The 19,087-nt window shown below is 41.0% G+C and overlaps 1 protein-coding gene across 1 annotated transcript in view; it reads left to right on the top strand.

The window, feature by feature from the left end:
- The window catches only part of LOC134150221 (rap1 GTPase-activating protein 1-like), a 35,501-nt gene extending 18,145 nt beyond the window's left edge, over positions 1–17,356 (top strand). The window contains exons 7-18 of the mRNA XM_062593946.1: positions 1,402–1,480; positions 1,793–1,846; positions 1,945–2,028; positions 2,272–2,372; positions 3,037–3,166; positions 3,425–3,580; positions 6,985–7,056; positions 7,383–7,469; positions 8,123–8,257; positions 13,184–13,330; positions 14,552–14,655; positions 17,047–17,356. Of these exons, the coding sequence (XP_062449930.1) occupies positions 1,402–1,480; positions 1,793–1,846; positions 1,945–2,028; positions 2,272–2,372; positions 3,037–3,166; positions 3,425–3,580; positions 6,985–7,056; positions 7,383–7,469; positions 8,123–8,257; positions 13,184–13,330; positions 14,552–14,655; positions 17,047–17,167 (1,270 nt within the window). The 3' untranslated portion in view covers positions 17,168–17,356. The remainder of the gene's footprint in view (positions 1–1,401; positions 1,481–1,792; positions 1,847–1,944; positions 2,029–2,271; positions 2,373–3,036; positions 3,167–3,424; positions 3,581–6,984; positions 7,057–7,382; positions 7,470–8,122; positions 8,258–13,183; positions 13,331–14,551; positions 14,656–17,046) is intronic.
- The last annotated feature ends 1,731 nt before the right edge of the window (positions 17,357–19,087 follow it).

Raw genomic sequence — 19,087 nt, 5'->3', positions numbered from 1 at the left:
GAAGTGTTTGGTACTGTGCTATCTCTCTCATCTTGCCAGTAACTCGCTTCCCATAGATATGAGTGTGAATTACATGATCTAATGTCTTTATCCTTGGGAAGACTGCAAAATAACCTTTAAGCTTTCTTTTCTTGCCTTCTATTCTGAGCATCTCTCAGCAGTTCCCTTCAGGAAGCTGAAGTGGTGTTTTCAGGCACATCTTCAGAGTTCCTGTGAGAAAAATATGTACTCTTCCCTCAAAAAAACCCTAAATTATCTTCATTTGGTTAACTTAGAGACATGTGAGTACTGTCTAGGAGGAGAAGATACATTCCCTAGTAGAGGGCAGCCTAACTCAGGCCTAACTTTGAACTTTATACTTTGTTCTCGAAAAGAAGGCTCACCTGACAATGAGCTGGAACATTCATTAGCTTTCCAAGACAGTTTACAGAATACCATAACCTTTGGGGTTATTTCACAGAGGGACATTACCCAGAGAGAGATGCTGAATAAACTACAGGAAGAGCAGAGATGGTCTTGTATAGGCATGTTGTAGAAAAGCTTTTTAGCACCCTGTTGGCTGGATGCACTTCCAGTAGGCAATTATGCTACTTAAATCTCTCATCGAGTATTAGCAGAAAACTTTTGGTTGTGTAGGAGTCAGCTGCAAGAGAGTCACTGATGTTTTTCCTCTATTGTCGATAGAGAAGAGTGCCAGGCAGAGAATAATCTTCTAAAAAAAAAATCAAAAAGAAACAAACCCCACAGACAGCCTGCCTGTGAGCTATGCCAGGGGAAGTTTGAGCCCAGAAATCTTATACCCGCTTGTTCTTCACCAGACAATTTCTGTATTGATTATGTTAATTAAATTGATAAAATACCCTATTATATGTGACACCCTTCCAATTGCTTGTTTATATAGATGGAAGATGACTATGACAGCCAAATATATCTTTTCCTCTAGAAACAGATCTCTCCTTTAATATAGGGATAGAGAAAGGAAACTCCTCCATCAGTTTTCTGGGAAAGCGCTACACCAGTTTCTACTTCCCTGTTTACACACACTGACCTAGGCTGTATCTACCAGACCTTTTAGCAGTACTGCAAACCCTCATTGTATGGTCTTGTGTATCCATCATAATACTGTATCCATTAATCGTATTTCAACATTCAGATTTATATAAAAAATAGAAGTGCAAAATGTTTATTAAAGCACAAAGGCAAAGGAGCAATAGACTAAGCATTTCTTTAATCTTGAGCAATAAGAAGCATAAATGCTTCCCCCTTTTAGTGTTTTAAATGTTAGGTTTAAAATTAATCCTCTGGAATTAGTTGCTTTGAGGATAGGTGTTTCTTTAAAGAGCTAGAGTTACTTAGGTCTCCTCCAACGTTTGCGCTAACCTCTTTTTTGTTTTGTGTCAGGACTCGGACTGGCACCAGGCATGATCTCATCCCCATTTCCTGTCTGAATGAGTTTCCCAATGCTGTCCAAATGGCAAAGGTGAGATCTGTGCTTTCCTGTTCACTCTTACAGCATGAGTCTGTCTCTGCCTCTCCCAACCTTTATCCTTCAAGCTATTGTCACACCTGTGTCCTTCCATTTCTGTCTTTTTTACTATTCTCCACCAGTACTGACAAATATTTCCCTTTTATACTTCTGTTTAGCTTCTCTTCTCTTCTTCTAATTTTACTTTAGAATTGTCTCCTGAAAGGACTCCTGTCAAATAATTGTTAAACAATGTCCCCATACTCATGACTGCAACAGACAAGAGCACACTTTGATAAAACTTCTCTCTTCCTCTCTTCTCGGCAGCTACTGTGTGAGGATGTGAATGTTGAACGATTCTTTCCTGTCCTCTATCCTAAGGTATAATGTGCTGTTATGTCTGTATGTCCCTTTACCACCAAGGGCTGGCTGATGAGATTAATTCATAATTTGCATTTTTCCCCCTTTCATTCCCTAAGGCTTCACAGCTTATTGTGGCATTTGATGAACATGTCATAAGTAATAACTTCAAATTTGGGGTCATCTACCAGAAACCTGGACAGGTAATCTTCTTCTTTACTCCAGATCCCGAGGTACTTGAGGCAAAACAGTCAGTCGCTTAACTTAGACATGATAACAAGCTCTGTTATCCTGGGGAAAATACAGGCTCCATAAAAAGAAAGGATACAAGCTTGCCTTACGTTTATTATTTTCTTTGTGTAGGGTCTCAAAGCTGTTGGGACTGTGTAGAAATCATTATCTATTCTTTGTACTGTTTGTGTATTGCTTTTCCTTTCCTTTTGAAGACAACTGAAGAAGAAGTCTTCAGTAACACAGAAGAGAGTCTAGGCTTCTTGGAGTTCCTGGATTTCCTTGGTGACAGGATTCAGCTGCAAGATTTCCGTGGGTGTGTAACCAGCACAGTTCAAAAGTCAGTATGAGTTAGGGAACACTGCTTATGAGGCTTCATCTCTGAATGAGCAACTCTGTTAAAGCACTACTGTCATGAAAGTACTGTGTTCTGGGAATCCCAGTGTAGGTGCAGGAGCCCAGAATGCTTTGGTCTACCATCCTTTCTGTGAGCCAGTTGAAGTTCAGACCTCTGCTAGTAGTTTTCATTTACAGGTCTGATAGGATCTCAGTCTGGCCCACAGCATCAGCAAAGAATTTTATTTTCATTGTGTGAATGTTACTGTGTTTCACAATACCAGTGCATAGTTTTGGTCTGTTTCTGTATGGCAATCTATATTTCTCTCTTACGCTGTATTTCTCAAATACAAATTTTGTTTCTCACGAGAATGCCAAAGAAAGGAATTCCTCTAAGGAGTCCTAGTTTAACTTTGCGGTTTTTAGTAAGCAAGGGAGTTCATCAGCAGAAACATAGTGCAGCTTCAGTCAGTGCATTCATTTTGGGAAGATGTGGTGCCCCTCTATCACTGATTTCTTAAAAATTACCTTTGATAATATTGATATATGAGCTAGTGTTTCTGATATCTTCTTTCTTCTCTCCACATTCTTATTTCTCTCACCTCTGTCCTGCCCAACCTATCACATGGTATTGATTTATTCAGGTTCCGGGGAGGCTTGGATGTCACTAGGGGTCAAACAGGCACTGAATCGGTCTATACAAATTTCCGGGGCAAGGAGATCATGTTTCATGTGTCTACAAAGCTGCCTTTCACTGAGGGAGATTCTCAGCAGGTATTGTAAGGAGAGCTGAGGAATTCAACAGGGTGGATGAGAGGGGTATTTGATGAGGGGCTAGTTAGGGGGAGAATGCTTGACTGCTTAAATATTGGGAATTATAACTGGAATAATGGTAAAAGAAGAGATGAGAGTTTTGATTGAGGAGATGGGATGGGCTGGAGATACTAGACAGATGTTTGAGGAGGGAGGCCCTGTCTTACTGTTCTGCTTTTTTTCCCCTTCATCCCCATTTTATTTTTTTTTTCTCTCCAGCTTCAGCGGAAGCGTCACATTGGGAATGACATTGTAGCCATCATCTTCCAGGATGAAAACACACCTTTTGTTCCTGATATGATTGCTTCTAATTTCTTACATGCTTATGTGGTAATTCAGCTCAGTCACAGTACCAGTGGGGAAACTCTCTACAAGGTAAATGGCGCCAATAATGATGATTTAGTAGTACTGATCCTTGAAGTGGAAATCTGTTCTTGAGCCTTTGGGAGAGGTACAAGTTCAACCAACCGTAATCCCAACAGCTTTGCTTCCTATGTCAGTCAATGTTATCAACGTTATCAGTGAAAGTGAACATTATATGTGAGATTAAATCTGTTATCAATAAACATAGCCACATAGTGGCTGCCAGCAACTTTTCTTCCTCTTCACTCACTCTTTGATCTCTGATGAGGAATCTCCTTCCTGCTATTTTCTTTATTCTCTAGGTTTGCAGAGGTCCTCTGTTTTGTGTAATTGCTACTATTTAGTCTGTGTTCATGTTTGATGAGTATTCGGATTTCGTAAAGGTATTGGTAAGCTGAAGAAGGCTAAGAGGTGAGGCTCAGAATGATTAAAATTTTGGAGGACAGATATTTTACTGAAGGGAATGCAGGACTGCTTATGGCCTAGCATAGAGAAAGTCAAAGAATGATTTGATCAAGCTGTAAGTATCTACATGTGAAACTAGAATGTACTTGTATGCTTTTCAAAATAGCTGACAAATGTCAAAAGCTTGAGGCTTGGGAATTCAAGTCGGATAAATTTAGATTAAAAAATTGTGTTTATATCAAAGAACATAAGTAGCAAATGATTCAGGAATATGTCTTGCTTGTATTTTATATGTTGAATGAAACTTGTTCAGTTGACGTGAGTGACACTTTCTGACAGTCATGTCTGCATTGTTCATGCTGTACAGCACAGTGTTGAGAGCTTTCCCATCCTAAGACTACACATGGCAAATACAGCTGGTTGACCTGATCTGTGGGAACTAACCAGCTTCAACTGATTATTTCACATGCCTATCTGGCAGGGATGTGCTACATGTTAAGGCTCCCCACTGGAAGGGAATCCTAACAGAACATAGGTTTCCTGTCTGCAGCCTCTTTCCATAGCTTTTTCTTTGTCACGGGACACTATATGAATATCTATATAGCTTTATACTCAGCTTTCAACCATCCTGAGACAGCAGAAAGTTTAAAAATTTGATTTTGTGGTGGATTTTCCATTTTAATCAAGATGGAATACTTTCTTTAAAAAAACCTAGTTCAAGCACAGTGGTTGGACTGCAAGCAGAAAATGCAGTAAAATCCTATGTCTTACATTGTGTGGTAATTCTATTTTGGTGATGATAAAGAGTAGAGAGTCCTACCTTTTAGATCTATGGAATGCCAAGAATATGCAAATTTAGAACAGGATCCTATCACATCTTCCACCAAATAGGGTGCTGGAGGTGAAACTACCAGTTGCAAGTGTTCCTGTACTATTGGCAGCCAGGTCTATAGCAACGTAATAGCATTATCATGATCAGGGTCATGGGGTTTGACTTCTCTCACAGTCCATTTTGTAGGGCGCAGAAATTCAGTGGATTTCTTTTATTAAAAGAGTAGGAGCTGGGGAAGCTTGTCCTTTATCTTATCCCTTCCTACTATTGGTCTCCTCTTTGCCTATCTGCAATGGCATTGTTTTCCTCACTGTAATAGGATTTCCTATATCATTTCATAAAAAAAGAAATAATCCCAACTGTGATGCTGGCACCAATACAGAGTTTTCTCTAAAGGCTTTTCCCAAGCCTTTAGAGCTTGGGAACTAATTCTGCCTTAAGAGCATTCTGGTACAGATGAGATTTCAGTTTGGGAAGATTTTTTTCCTACCCATCTTTTCCATGTTTTTAAGCTTAGATGTTCAATGGTTAGATTGATATATTCATGGTATTTATTATTTTGAATCAATTCTTGCAATCAGAAAATTAGAAGTGTGGTACAGGATTTTAACTGGTGAATATCTGTTGGGAAAGAGAGGGAGACCTTGTAATTAGAGGAGCTTACCTACAATGTGAGAAATTTGAACAAAGTCGAAGACTTCTTTCCTTCTTTCCCCCATTAAACCCATACCTCTGGCTCTGGAACATTTCCAGTGTTATTCTGAAGAAGTCTCTGTTAAACTGCTTTGACACTGTTCCCTATTGCATGAAATGGCAGAGAATGGTATTGCTTCATCTCAAACACAAAGATAAAATTGTAACTGTGAAACACTCTAGGTGCTCTCTGTGTCGAGTAACATAGCTGCATCCACTTAAAGGTATATGCTCTGAAGAGCTGTACAGAAATCTAGATAGGCTATGCACTGGACTGAGAGTGCTACTGGACCCTGATGATGTCCAGTAGTTCATTACGGTTATTTTTTTGGCATGAATGTGTCAGGTAGGAACATATTAAAAAAAATGAAAAACACTGAAGTGTTTATCTCTTACTGGGAAAGACAAAAAGACTTTGTCTGCTTAACACATCTAGTTCAGAGAGATGTTCTCACTGAACTGCTTTCAGCATAGAGTATGTTTCCAGTGAGGAGTCTCTGTCACACACACACACAGACACACACACACACACAAAAAATAAAAAGTCAATACAGCCTCAGTGACAGAAGCTTCTTCTTTCTTCTAGTGGAGATAAATATTGCAGACCAAATAGAATCATCTACTTTTTTTATTCTCAATATACTGGTTAGCTTAATTGGCTTGGCTAGGTTTTGTTGCTATTACAGTGTGCACATTTAGCTAACTGAATTCTTGAGAGCTAAGTCAGCACATCCATTTACTGAGACCAGGAACAGATAATGGATAGCATATTAGATATTCTTTGGGTATCTACAGTGGATATCATACTGTATTTCTAATTGCATTGTCTTTGTCAAATATGTAAATGATTCAGGAAGGGTCAGAAGTACCATAATAGATTGAAGTCTTTTTGCAAAATGGCAAGGTTTTGACAAAAAAGTCATGTAGAGGATGATGGATTTTATTCTGTCTGGTATTTTCTTATCTCCATACAGTATAGGTGAAGGCTCTGTTTTTCTTCTTTTTCTTCTGATGATGTTCACACTCTGACTGTCTGCGTTACTACCACTTGGAGCTGGAGGAGTGCTCATATAGGAGATATAGGGTGGAATGTATTAAACATCCCTTAGCTCCTTTCATTTTCCTGTGCAAATAAACAGGATTTTGATTTTCAATTAAAAACTGTTTTTTAATGAATTCTCCTTTGGAGGCCTTCCTACCTTTTATTAATTTTCTGGTTTTACTCTTTTTTATCTAATTTATTCTTTTTAGTATTAACTTTCTTCTTTTCTGCTGTGAGTTCAGCTGCTCCTTTCCCCTCAGCCACTGCCTTTTTTTTGCTTTACTGTTTTAACCTGTTATTTTTGAGATGTAGTCTTTTAGAATCAAAAATGAACAACATTTTTTGACTAAGACAAGGTACTTTCCAGTTCTTATTGCTATGGGAAGCTTTGAAAGTCTCACTTATGTTATGGCACTGATTTATTTTTTTCTTATATTTTTTCAGGTTTCAGTCACAGCCCGAGATGATGTCCCCTTCTTTGGGCCCTCTCTTCCAAATCCAGCCATATTTAGAAAGGTTTGTTTCTCTGGTCTGGTGTTAGATGGCAAAAATATATATGAATATATATGGTATATGTATATCATATAAATTTATTTACCTCTATATATTTTATACATTTTACATTATTATTTTTATATATGTTTTAGTTTATATTTTTATATATTTTATATAAATATTTATTTTTATTACTTTTATTCTGAATCACTGTTTTCAGTCTGGCTAGATGACTTTGGAGATCTAAAGAGTAGTAAGGCAGAGCTCTTCACATCTGAGATCTATGTTATGGTCTTCATCTCCAGTCTGGTCTTCATCTCCAGTCTAGCCTTCATCTTATCTTGTAGAGTGCGAAGTTTCGTGAATTCCTTCTGGCCAAGCTCATCAATGCTGAGTATAGCTGCTACCGATCAGAAAAATTTGCTAAATTAGAGGTGGGTTTGTTGCCTGTTTGTTCATATTAAAAATGATAAAGCTATGCTACTGCCAGATTAAGAACATAGAGTATAACTTTAATTAAGAATGTAGGGTATCATTTTTTACTTTCTTCTTTCGAGTTTCTTAAGAAAGGAAGATTAAATGTAGTTGTGCTCAGCACAGCAGCATGAGTATTTTACAGCAGACGTGATATGAACAGGTACATTCTAATGTAAAGATTTAATCCTTAATAAGAGTGGGAGTGTGATTTGTACATATTGCTGGAGGTAATTGTGTATTAGTGTGAGAGTCAGTGTTGTTAGAGGGAGTGTACTGATACCATTTACTTTGGTTCAAGGTACCAAAATTTTCTTCCAAACTCTGCTGCTTGCTTTATGGATGATCTTGTAAAAAACTGCCCTCAACCTATGCCTCAGTTTCCATATCTTTAAAAAAACTTTTATGGCCTTTATGCCTTGTAAAAATGTCTTGATTAGAGAGAATTTAAAAGGACTGAGTATTACTATAACTACAAAACTGAAGCTACTTCATATTGTCTAAATTAATTTATTTTTTTAAGGGAAGATGCGAGACATTGGGAAAACAGCATAAAAAAAAACCCCAATCCCAAAACAGTAGCTGTTTTTTTTTATTTCCACTCTTGGTGCAGGAGAGAACCCGGAGTGCCCTCTTGGAGAGCCTTTTTGAGGAGCTGCAGCTTCGCAGCCGCAGTATGATGGGCTTGCCCATAGGGGAGGATGACAAGATGGAGAATGGCAGTGGAGGTTTCTTTGAGAATTTCAAGGTGAGCGATGGTGGATTGTGGCAGTTTCTTAGCCAGCTGCTCGCACTGTATGTCCCTTCAAGGAATATTGACCCTGCTAAGCAGCTATTCTTAGGGTGAGACAGAAAAGACATCTTTCCCTACAGCAGCCTTTCTTTAGAGCACCTTGTTCTTTACCATATCCTTCAAGAAAAGACATTCCTATTCTGATCTCTGAAGAGTTACAGCTTGGTCCAGTGTAACATCTCATACTGTCCCTAAGGATCAAACTCTTTGTTTCATGCTGGTATCTAGTATCAGGTGGAGTTTCACTCACTAATGTACAGAAAAAAGAGTGGGTTGCTTGCAAGAGGAATTGTAAAAACTAGTAGGAAGCAGCAGATCTCTTTCAGTTCATTCCTTATGACTGGGAGTTACGAGAATTACATCTAATGATTATTTGTAAAACATAGGAGTATACTGTCTAGAAAACTGTGATATTTTGCTTTCCTTCTGAAAAACAGAGTTAATTTCTCATTATTTAGTTTAGAGAATATTTTTAAATTAGGATTAGATGACAGAACTTAGTCAAATGTAATATGATGTGAGAAGATGGAGTTTGTGCATAAGCAGGCAAATGAGTTTTGAACTGATTAGATAGGAAGGATCTTACATCAATTGCCTGACTAGTTTCTGTTCCCAGTTCTATCTCTGTGTTTCTTTTGTATAACATGTTATCTGTCTGTACAGAGTCTTAATATGATCACAGAATGGTTGAGGTTGGAAGGGACCTCTGGAGATCATCTAATCCAACCTCTCTGCTCAAGCAGGGTCACCTAGAGCATGTTAGACAGGATCACGTCCAGGCAGGTTTTGAGTATCTCCAGAGAAAGAGACTACACAACCTGTCTGGGCAACCAGTTCCAGTGCTCTGTCACTCTCACAGTAAAGAAGTTCTTCCTCATATTCAGGTGGAACTTCCTGTACCTCAGTTTGTGCCCGTTGCCTCTTGTCCTGTCTCGTGGCACCACTGAAAAGAGTCTGACCCCATTCCCTTCAGAGCTTCCCTTGAGGTATTTGTAGCCCTCCTCACTAGGGCTGAGGAGAGGTGGACAATCAGCTCCCTCAACCTGCTAGCAACATTCTTCCTAGTGCACTCCAGGATACCTTTGGCCTCCTTGGTAACAAGGGCACGTTGCTGGCTCGTGGTTAACTCCTAGGTCCTTCTGCGCAGAGTGGCTTTCCAGCAGGTCGACACCCAATCTGTACTGGTGCATGGTGTTATTTCTCTCTAGATGCATGACCCTGCACCTGCCTCTGTTGAACCTCATGAGGTTCCTCTCTGCCTAACTCTCCAGCCTGTCCAGGTCCCTCTGAATGGCAGCACAGCCCTCAACTGTACCAGCCACTCTTCTCAGCTTGGTATCATCAGCAAACTTGCTGAGAAGGCACTCTGTCCCCTCATCCAGGTCACTGATGAGTAATTTGAACAGGATGGGACCCAGTCCCGACCCCTGGGGGACAGCACTACCTACAGGCCTCCAACTGGACTCTGTGCCACTGAGCACAACCCTCAGAGCTCTGCCTTTCAGCTAGTTCTCAATCCACCTCATAGTCCACTCCTCTAGCCTGCACTTCCTCCAAGTGCTTACCTCTAAGAATGTTATGGGAGACAGTGCCAAAAGCTTTGCTGAAGTCAAGGGAGACAACAGCCACTGCTCTCCCCTCATCTACCCAGCGAGTCATTCCATCACAGAAGGCTATCAGATTGGTTAAGCAGGATTTCCCCTTGGTGAATGCATGCTGACTACTCCTGATCACCTTCTTCTCCTCCATATGCTTGGAGATGACATTTAGGATGAGCTGCTCCATTTTCTTTCCAGGGATGGAGGTGAGGCTGACCAGCCTGTAGTACCCTGGGTCCTCCTTCTTGCCCTTTTTGAAGACTGGAGTGACACTGGCTTCCTTCCAGTCTTCAGGCACCTCTCCTTTTCTGCATGACCTTTCACAGATGATGGAGAGTGGCCTAGCAACAATATCCACCATCTCCCTCAGCACTCATGGGTGCATCCTATCAGGGCCCAGATATGCCCAAAAGATCATTAACCCGATCCCCCTTGACCAAGGGAATCTCCTCCTTTCTCCAGACTTTCTCTCTCATCTCCAGGCTCTGGGATACTGTGGACTAGTCTTAGCAGCAAAGATTGAAGCAAAGAAGGCATTCAGTAACTCCTCCTTCTTTGGATCCTTCATTACCAGGGCTCCCACCCCATTCAGCAGTGGGCCCAAATTTTCCCTAATCTTCCTCTTGCTCTGCATACTCTGTTGTCGCATACTCTGACAACGTTCTTATGTTCCTCCCAGGTAACCTGTCCCCTCTTCCACATTCTGTGAACTTTCTTTTTTTGTCTGAGTTTTGCCAGGAGCTCCTTGTTCGTCCATGCAGGTCTCCTGCCCCCTTTGCTGGAGTTCTTTCTCCTTGGGATGCACTGCTCTGGAGCTTGGATGAAGTGATCCTTGGATATTAACCAGCTCTCTTGGACCCTCTTCCTTGTAGGCCCCTAACCCATGGGATTCCTCCAAGTAGTTCCCTGAAGAGGCCAAAGTCTGCTCTCCTGAAATCCAGGGTTGCGATCCTACTTATTGCCCTGCTTTCTGCATGCAAGATCCTGAACTTCACCATCTCATGTTCACTGCAGCCAAGGCTGTCCCAAACCTTCACATTTCCAAACAGTCCTTCTTTCTTGGTCAGGAGAAGGTCCAGCAGGACACCCCACCTCATAGGCTCCTCCACCTCCTGTTTCAAAAAGTTATCATTGATGCTCTGCAGGAGCCTCTTGGAGTATTTGTGCCTAGCTGTGCTGTCTTTCCAGCAGCTATCAGGGCGGTTGAAGCCCCCCATGAGAATGAGGGCCTATGATCATGAGGCTATTTCCAGCTGTCTGTAGAAGGCCTCATCGGCTTCCTCTTCCTGACCAGGTGGCCTGTAGTGAACACCCACAACAGTGTCCCCCATGTCAGCCTGCCCTTTGTCCTCACCTATAAGCTCTCCACTCGCTCGTCATCCACCCCTAGGCAGAGTTCGATATGTTCCAGTTGCTCTGAGGTGGATCCCATCTCTCCCTGTCAGCTGTTGATCTTCAGACAGGGTTGCATGGTCATAGAAACTGTATCCCTGTTGCCAACACCTGTCGCGCAGCCAGTTGTTAACTTGGAAAATCCATCTGCTCCTCCTCCCATCTTTTCCCCTCAGTGGCAGGATGGAGGAGGAAATGATCTGAGCTCCCAGATGCTTAACCACCATGCCCAGAGCTCTGAAATCCTGTTTGATGGTTTCCAATTTGCTTTTGGTATCATTAGTGCCCACATGGAAGAGCAGCAGAGGGTAATAGTCAGATTTGTGGACAAACCTTGGCAGTCTTTCCATGATTTATCATGTTTGAGTCCCTGGCAGGCAGCAAACCTCTCAAGACAAGAGGTCAGGTCAGCAGATAGGTGCCTCTGTCCCCTGCAGCAGGAAATCATCCCCAACTATCACTCACAGCTTCTTCCAGGTATTCCTACAAAAGTACAGGGTGTTTTGGCCCAGTTGCTTCCTGTAAAGCCATTTCCCACTCCACCTCAGCCTGAAGGGCACTAAAACTGTTCCCCAGTTGCAGGTCTTAAGGAGGAGTAAGATCTTGTCTTTCTCCTCCTACAAGAAGCGATCAGTTTCCAGCCTTCTCCCACTGTGTTATGATGTACCTTTTCACATGGCACACAGTCCTCCAATAACTCAACTGCTGTGGGTGGTTGGGACTTCTGGAGCCATATGGTCTCCAGGAAAACCCTGTATATCTCTTGCTCGTCGTCATGGCTGCTATGCAGCCTACTGGCTTCCTCCCATAACTGCTTTGCCTGATGACACAACTCATCAACAACCCACCTTCTACACGTGAGCTGACTGTCAGCCCAGGCGTCACAGAGAGGCCCCAAGGACTCCCTGCAGCCTGATACCTGTAGAGCTGCATCTGCTGTCAGAGAGTCTGTCTGGGTCGACAGCTGATGCAGTGAATCCAACAGCTGCTGGGGAGTGTGCTCTGTGGCATGTCATGATTATACCTGAGGAAGTGTACACTCCTAGGACTGAAAATGAAGGTGCCTTTTGCGCCCTTCTGCAGAAACTGCTGTCCAAACTACTGTGTTTGTTTGCTGCCTCTGTTAAATGTGCGTTATTTCAGCTAACCTTGTGCTTTGTCTAGTGGACTGGTTAGATTTGCTAAGGACTCTGGAACTAGTCTATTTGCATATCTGCGTAGCTTTAGTCAGAGCTGGGATACTTTGGTCTGGTGTAAATTTATACGTACAATGCCTATGTTGCCTTTCCTGTTGACCAGAAATTTCATACCCATTCCATGTCTGTCTTTAATTATTCCAAAATGTGCTCTTCTGACTTCTAGCAGATGCTGTGATCTGCGTGTCATTGTACACAGATGGCCTTTGTAGCAGGCTGGAGAAGACTAAATAAACTCAGAAAATGACTTTTTAAAATACTGCAGATTTTGATATTGCTGCTTTCTCTCTGGGAACAACACTCAAGTTTGTGCAAGATTGAGCCATGCAATCACGGATAGGAGTTTGATTTTGATTTTTGTAGCCTATACTAGTCAGGACTGTTCCAGATGATGCTGTCTTATCCAGAAAGTTGTGATACTAGTAGGGAATCTTTATTTGTTGCAGTAAGACAAGGGAGGTGAAAGCGGAGAATGTACTTGAGTTCTTCCCTGGCAGTGAGGTTCATGAATCATCTAGGACCAGAAATTGGTAATATCTAGGATGCTGCCTTCTAGGAGTTAGGATTTCTACGGTACTGGTGTTGTTCTGTTTCAGCTTTCTACCCTTTTTGTGGTGTTTTTCATTCTGCCCTACTGTGTGCATGTCTATACTTGTATCTGTGCTTGTCTGTTTCCCTGCCTCCTTTCTGTTCAGCGAGTGATCAGAGGCCGCAGCCAGAGCCTGGATACAGTGGGGATATCCATGAGAAAACAGCAGCCAGCTTTGCTGCCCAACCGTCCAAGCACAGCTGGTCTTGCCCTCAGCCAGAGTATCACCGAGGGCCCTAAGGCCATTGCTGCGGTAAGGTATTAGGGTGGACTGTAAGAAAGAATGCAGCATACCTTTGGGATCCACCATACATTTTGTTTCTGTTTTCCTATTAGTTTTTCTTTCTGTGAACCTCTTTTGGTTCTCATTCCATTTCACAAATGGTTTTAGACAGCATGTGTTGCAATCTATCTGTTCTGTCTATGCCTGTCTCCAGCCCCAGTTCATCCATAAATTAGAATTGAGATTGATGCAGACCGTGAAGAGAAAGGCAAATGTGACTTTACATCAAACATCTATCTCTGCTATCCTGGGTTAGATCCTGCAAGATGTCGTAACTTAAAAAAAATCATGCACTGTGGTTTGACTGGAGTTATACAGTATTTGTGTAATGACAAGAGCTAAGAATGTTGGGATACTAGTACTGTTTTGTTTTTCAATTTCACCAGTCAAATTTTTTATCTGTAATATAAATAACTGCACAATGTTTATTCAAGACATTGTTTACTGTAAATGGAATTTGCATGTTGGGAACAAATAGCAGAATAAATAGACTTTGGGATGAGAAAAAAAGTGAGTAATTATGGGTACTGTTTAATAGAGATACTAAAGATATGTGATCAGTGTGGACATGATAAATCCATGACAAGTATTTTCCAGGAAAGTATCCCTATTCCTGATGTTGAAAGTATGGTCATCTTGGCTGAATTGCATCCAGTTGACTGTAGTCTCTGCCTTAGTGATGTCAATATAGGCAAACTCAAAAGAGCATCTCTGAGTAAGCTTTTCAGTGTGGGAATTTCTTGGTGGCAGTTTAATTAGTTGTATGTGTTCTTCATGTCTTCACGACAGAGCTACAGAATAGTAATGACATGTGCTTGCTGCCTCCTTCTGCCCTTTAACTTCTAGTTTTCTCTGCCTCTTTCTGATGCTTCTTCTCCTCTCTTCATATGGGGATACCTCTCTTCCTGATCCCCTTTCTCTACACACTGACTGTCTGTCTGTCTTGTTCTCCCTTTTTTTCTATATCTCTCTGTCTCTTACCATTTCTGTATGACTTTGCTTCTCTTTCTCACTGACAGAAAGTATTCTTTCTTGCATTGGTGGAGCTGGGCAGGGCTATAGCATGCCAGAGTAAAGGAGAGGATCTGGGATCCACATAACAAACTCTCTCTTACACTTTTCCAGTTCTTCAGAGTCTTTTCCTGTCTACTTGCTCTTGCAATTTTTTGTCACATTTTTCTTTTTTTCTAGTCTTTCGCCATGCCTGGTAGGAGCCCATCACGTACTCGAGCCAGCCGCTTCCATGGCCGACGAAGTAGTGCCATTGGCATTGAGAACATACAGGAGGAAAAAAGGTATGAGCCATGGGAAGGTGAGGCAGAGAGAAAAGACAAGAGAAGATGAGAAAAGGGAGATAAAAGAGCTCGTATAAAGACAGAACGGGAATCGGTAGGAATGAGAACCGAATAGAAATGACTGGAATAGGAAAAATGCCTGTCAGCTAATGGATAAGTGGAAGAATCATGGAAAGAAAAAGAATAAGAAGGGACATTTGGAAATGGGGAGGATAGTATTTAAGGAAGAAAGGATGAGATGAGTGCAGGAATATAGTCAGATCACTCATATACACTCTTAAACTGCAAGTATGATCCGAGAGTCCTAGTTCTCCTGTTCTACATTCACCAATTTTAGGTAACAGATAAGAGAAAGGCTTTTATTTGAGGAAGGAAGGGGTGCTTTTTTATTTGTTTGCGTTCATATTAAAAAAGAGGGTTTTTCTTTTTCTAAAGTTTTAACTCAAAATGACCAACATTTAAGAGTTCAGATGATTTAAGAAATAATTTTCATTAAGGGATAACATACAGGTTCAAGGAGTAATTAAGTGTATTTGACTGAACTACAAGCATTCAAAAATTGTCTACTGGTTACCAGAGATTATTTGGTTAAATGAATAAATGTGCCTCTCAGATCTATTTATACAACACCTTTTTAAGAGTACACAGAATCTCAAAAGCCATGGGGGTGCTCTGCACTTAGTATACAGTTTTTCTAGTTCCCAGAATTCCACAAAATAGCTTAAAGAAAGAGTGTAAAAGGAGAAAAATCATCTTTATTGTAGAAACCAATGATTTTACAACAGGAAGAATTTTTGCCTATTACATTTCACCTTCTTTTCGTTCTTTATTATGTTGGACCTTTCCTTAATGAGGTACCTATATTCTTACTTGAATAAAAATAATTTAAAACATTTTTTGAGAGAAGAAAAATATTCTGAGATAACTTCCCTTTAACAGTCTAAGCCAACACAGTAGCCACAGTTACTCATTGCTTACCTTAGTTTTGCACCTTATGCAGCTATAACTCTCAATCTATTATTTCGTGTACTATCAATATATTACTTTGTATACTACGTTATTCCCTATCCATTTCAGAAATTTGTAAAAGCTTCCTACAACAAGGGGGAAAAAGAAGACTTAATTTATTTATTTTTTTTATTTCCACTGCTCTTAGCTAGGAGGGAATTGGAAAGCTGTTGGGTTTATTTAGTTTTTCTTCTGCTTATTTTTAATCTTAGATAAGAGGAATGATGAGCTTTATCTTCTCTTGTTTTCTAGGAAACATTCTGGGTGATTCTTGAAGGTGCAGTTTCACTAGCAGGTGGCCTGATCTAACAGTTCCCTGCTACTGAAAAGCAAATATCATACTTTCTTATGGTATCTCTTTAACTACATAATCCTGCCCTGTTCCTTATGATGGCTCAGATGCTGTTGTACCCTCCATGAAGCTGATTCAGATTATTAATAACAGAAGAACTATCGTTCTGCTTTAGTTGTCTCATGGAGAAGTCTGATGAGTACCAGGACTAATGGAAAAGTACACCCAGCAACAGCGTACTTTTTTTTACAAAGCCAGCAGGCTTTGTTTTGCAACAGTCAACTCACAGTATCATATGTGACTTCACCCTGAAGTTGTAGTTTAATGATATGTAGGCTTTGGTGACAGAGGTGACCCACGTTTCAGTCCATCCTGCTTGTTCTTTTGTTGTCGAAGTTTCAAGGTTTTTTATTTTCAGGATTGTTTTTTATCAGGATCATTTTCAGCCCTACAAACAGTTATATTAGCACAAATGGGAGAGTGATGAACTGTGATGTGAAGAATAGGATCAACTTGCCAAAAAACGGAGAAGGAACTCTGTAAACTGCACCACTGAAACCACATACCATGAAAATAAAAACTGAGGCAAGAAGTAGTAGTTTCCCAGTCCTTAATTAAACATACCTCACTGTTCAGGTACTCACACAGACAGCTTTTTTCAAAAGTATCTTTGCAAGTACCAGTACAAATAAAAGTACTGTAACCATCCTGAAAAGGAATGTTTGCTGATTTCAGTTAATCAGAAAATCCTTTTTTCTTTATGCAATAAATATATTAGCGCTCCAATCATAAAGCTTCTCATGAGCAATGAAATAGGATGGGTGGGAGAACAAGCTGAAGAATTAAATAAAAATATTGAAATTAATTTAGGCTTTTATATTAATTTAAAAGAAGCATGAAATTGGCCAGTTCTACTATATAGCTCTCAACAGGTCATATCTAGGCAGTCTACCCTGTTCAACACAGCTGCGCTTGCTTCCTCTTCTCCTGTCAAGGAGATACAGCTTTATATTGTGACTTCTTGGGAAATGTTAGAATAGATAGTGGTGAACCCTGACCTTGGGGGATAGGTGGTGTTCCTTGCATTCCAGTAGGGACACTGCAGAGAGGATACAAGAGGTGCTGGACAGTCCAGGAACGTTCTTTGACCTGAAGTCTGATGGATCATCTAATCCCAACTCCCCGGAGTTCCTCAGCAGGAAGAGCAAGTAAGTTGAAAATAATTATAATATTTGAAAGGTGCTAGCTGTCTCTGGCATTGACTTAAGTGTGCTGCATATCTTGTTCTCTTGGAGGCTCTACTAAGATTGTGCAACATCTAAAAAAATAGATGTCTGGCCCTGGCATTGTTATTGAGAGCATGAAAGTAAGAGAATCAGCTTTCTTATACTGCCAGTGAAGAAAAATGGGACTGCTCAAAGGTGATTCTGGCCTGATTCCTGTCGTGCTAGCTTGTATCCAACAGGATACACACACCCTAGCTGTCCAATTATCAGTGCTTGTGTGTATGATTCCTTTGTAGCTTCTTCTGGAATGATTTTGGATCTTTCTGGAGTTTTTGGACTAGGGTGTGTTAGGATGTTGGATTGTACTCAAGTTCTGCCCCTTTAAGTGGGATTCATGCTGCTGCTTTCAACTGGCTTGAACAAGCCTGTGTTCACTTGTGCCAAGGTGTTCCAGGAGGCATTATGGTCTCATGTGTCTCACCTCTGTTTCATTTGTAAAACATCTCATTGCACGTTCAATGTTCTCCTGCAATACACTTCATGAAGTGGGCTGCACAATAGCTCTTCACTTTCTAGTGGTCAAAAACTGGAAAAACGCATCTCCGTGGCAATACAGCTTTGTTTTTGATAAGCTGTATTATCGGGCCATTTGCTAGGATGTGATCCTATCTAGATACTTTAGGACTTTAGAGAAACCACACATTTACATTTCTAAGATGCCAGAGCAGCCTGTCTCAAAATTCAAGCCTGCAGCTGACTTTCTGGAACAGCTTGGCACATCAGACTTTTTCAAAAAAACTTAAATGCAACCTGTGGCAGAAGGGATCCTGAGCACTTACTACTAGGCCATGTCCTTCTGCAGGACTGAGCCTGCTGTAACAAGGAGGTGCTCTAGAGCCACCCCTCTATGGCTGTAGTTGCTCTAGATGCCAGATCTGTGAAGGAGGGGACTTCTTTCCAGCTAGACTCAGTCCTCCTTAAGAATTAAAGGCTAGTGACTATCTGCAGAATTTCATCTATCCACTTGTATGCTCTGGGACTGCCCAGACTATTGTCACAGCCAAGGTGCAGAGCTCTGGTGAGTATTTTTTTGTGATGGGGTGGATGGGAGTCTAAAATTTTGGTGAGGAGGAGGTTGGAAGCATACTTAGGAGAAGCAAACCATTTGATATGTTAGCGTTGTCAGCCAAGAACAGGAAGGACTGCAGGACACGGAACTGCTGATTGATCAGCAATACCCTCCTTTCAGCATTACCAGATCATTCCACATCCCTTCCCTCATCCTGCTTGGGGTCTTGATAGAGAACTAGAAGTTCTTCACTAGCAAATACAAGGGACTCTTGCTCTGATTAGGTAGCTGAGGTCATCATAATCAGCTAGAATTCTGCCTAGTAAGAAAGTATCTTATATCTGGGGCAATCCTGATTACTCTATTATGGAATGTGTGCGTGTCTTGGAAAACTGAAGCTCTTTGTATCTGTTCCTGATTTCTGTATTTAATTGTGGGCTTCCTCTACTTCTCAACTCTCATTCTGTGTTCATCAGCTGGCAGGTGAGCTGTTTCGAATTGGTATCACATTCTTTTGAAGAGCAAACGTATCATGGGTTTTCATTAACAATACTTGCATGGCTATTGTTTATGCAAGTAAGACATGGTCTTTCTGATTCTGCAGTTTCTGTACCTCTGTCGCTGGGATTCTCTCTTTGCATCTTTTTTTAATCATGGACTCAAAATCACTTGTACAAACCCCAGAAAATGTCTGTGCACAGTTCTGGTGGGTTAGCCCATTCCTGGACAGTTTGCTCACAAAGAAGGGTGTAATATATAGTTTTGCAAAAATTGTGATTATCCAGTCTTTCAGAGCCAGGGACCAGCTCAACTGCAACTATACCTTCTGCATCATAT

Source organism: Rhea pennata, chromosome 1 (genome assembly GCF_028389875.1).
Source record: "Rhea pennata isolate bPtePen1 chromosome 1, bPtePen1.pri, whole genome shotgun sequence".
NCBI lineage: Eukaryota > Metazoa > Chordata > Aves > Rheiformes > Rheidae > Rhea > Rhea pennata.
This window is presented reverse-complemented; position numbering and strand designations above follow the sequence as displayed.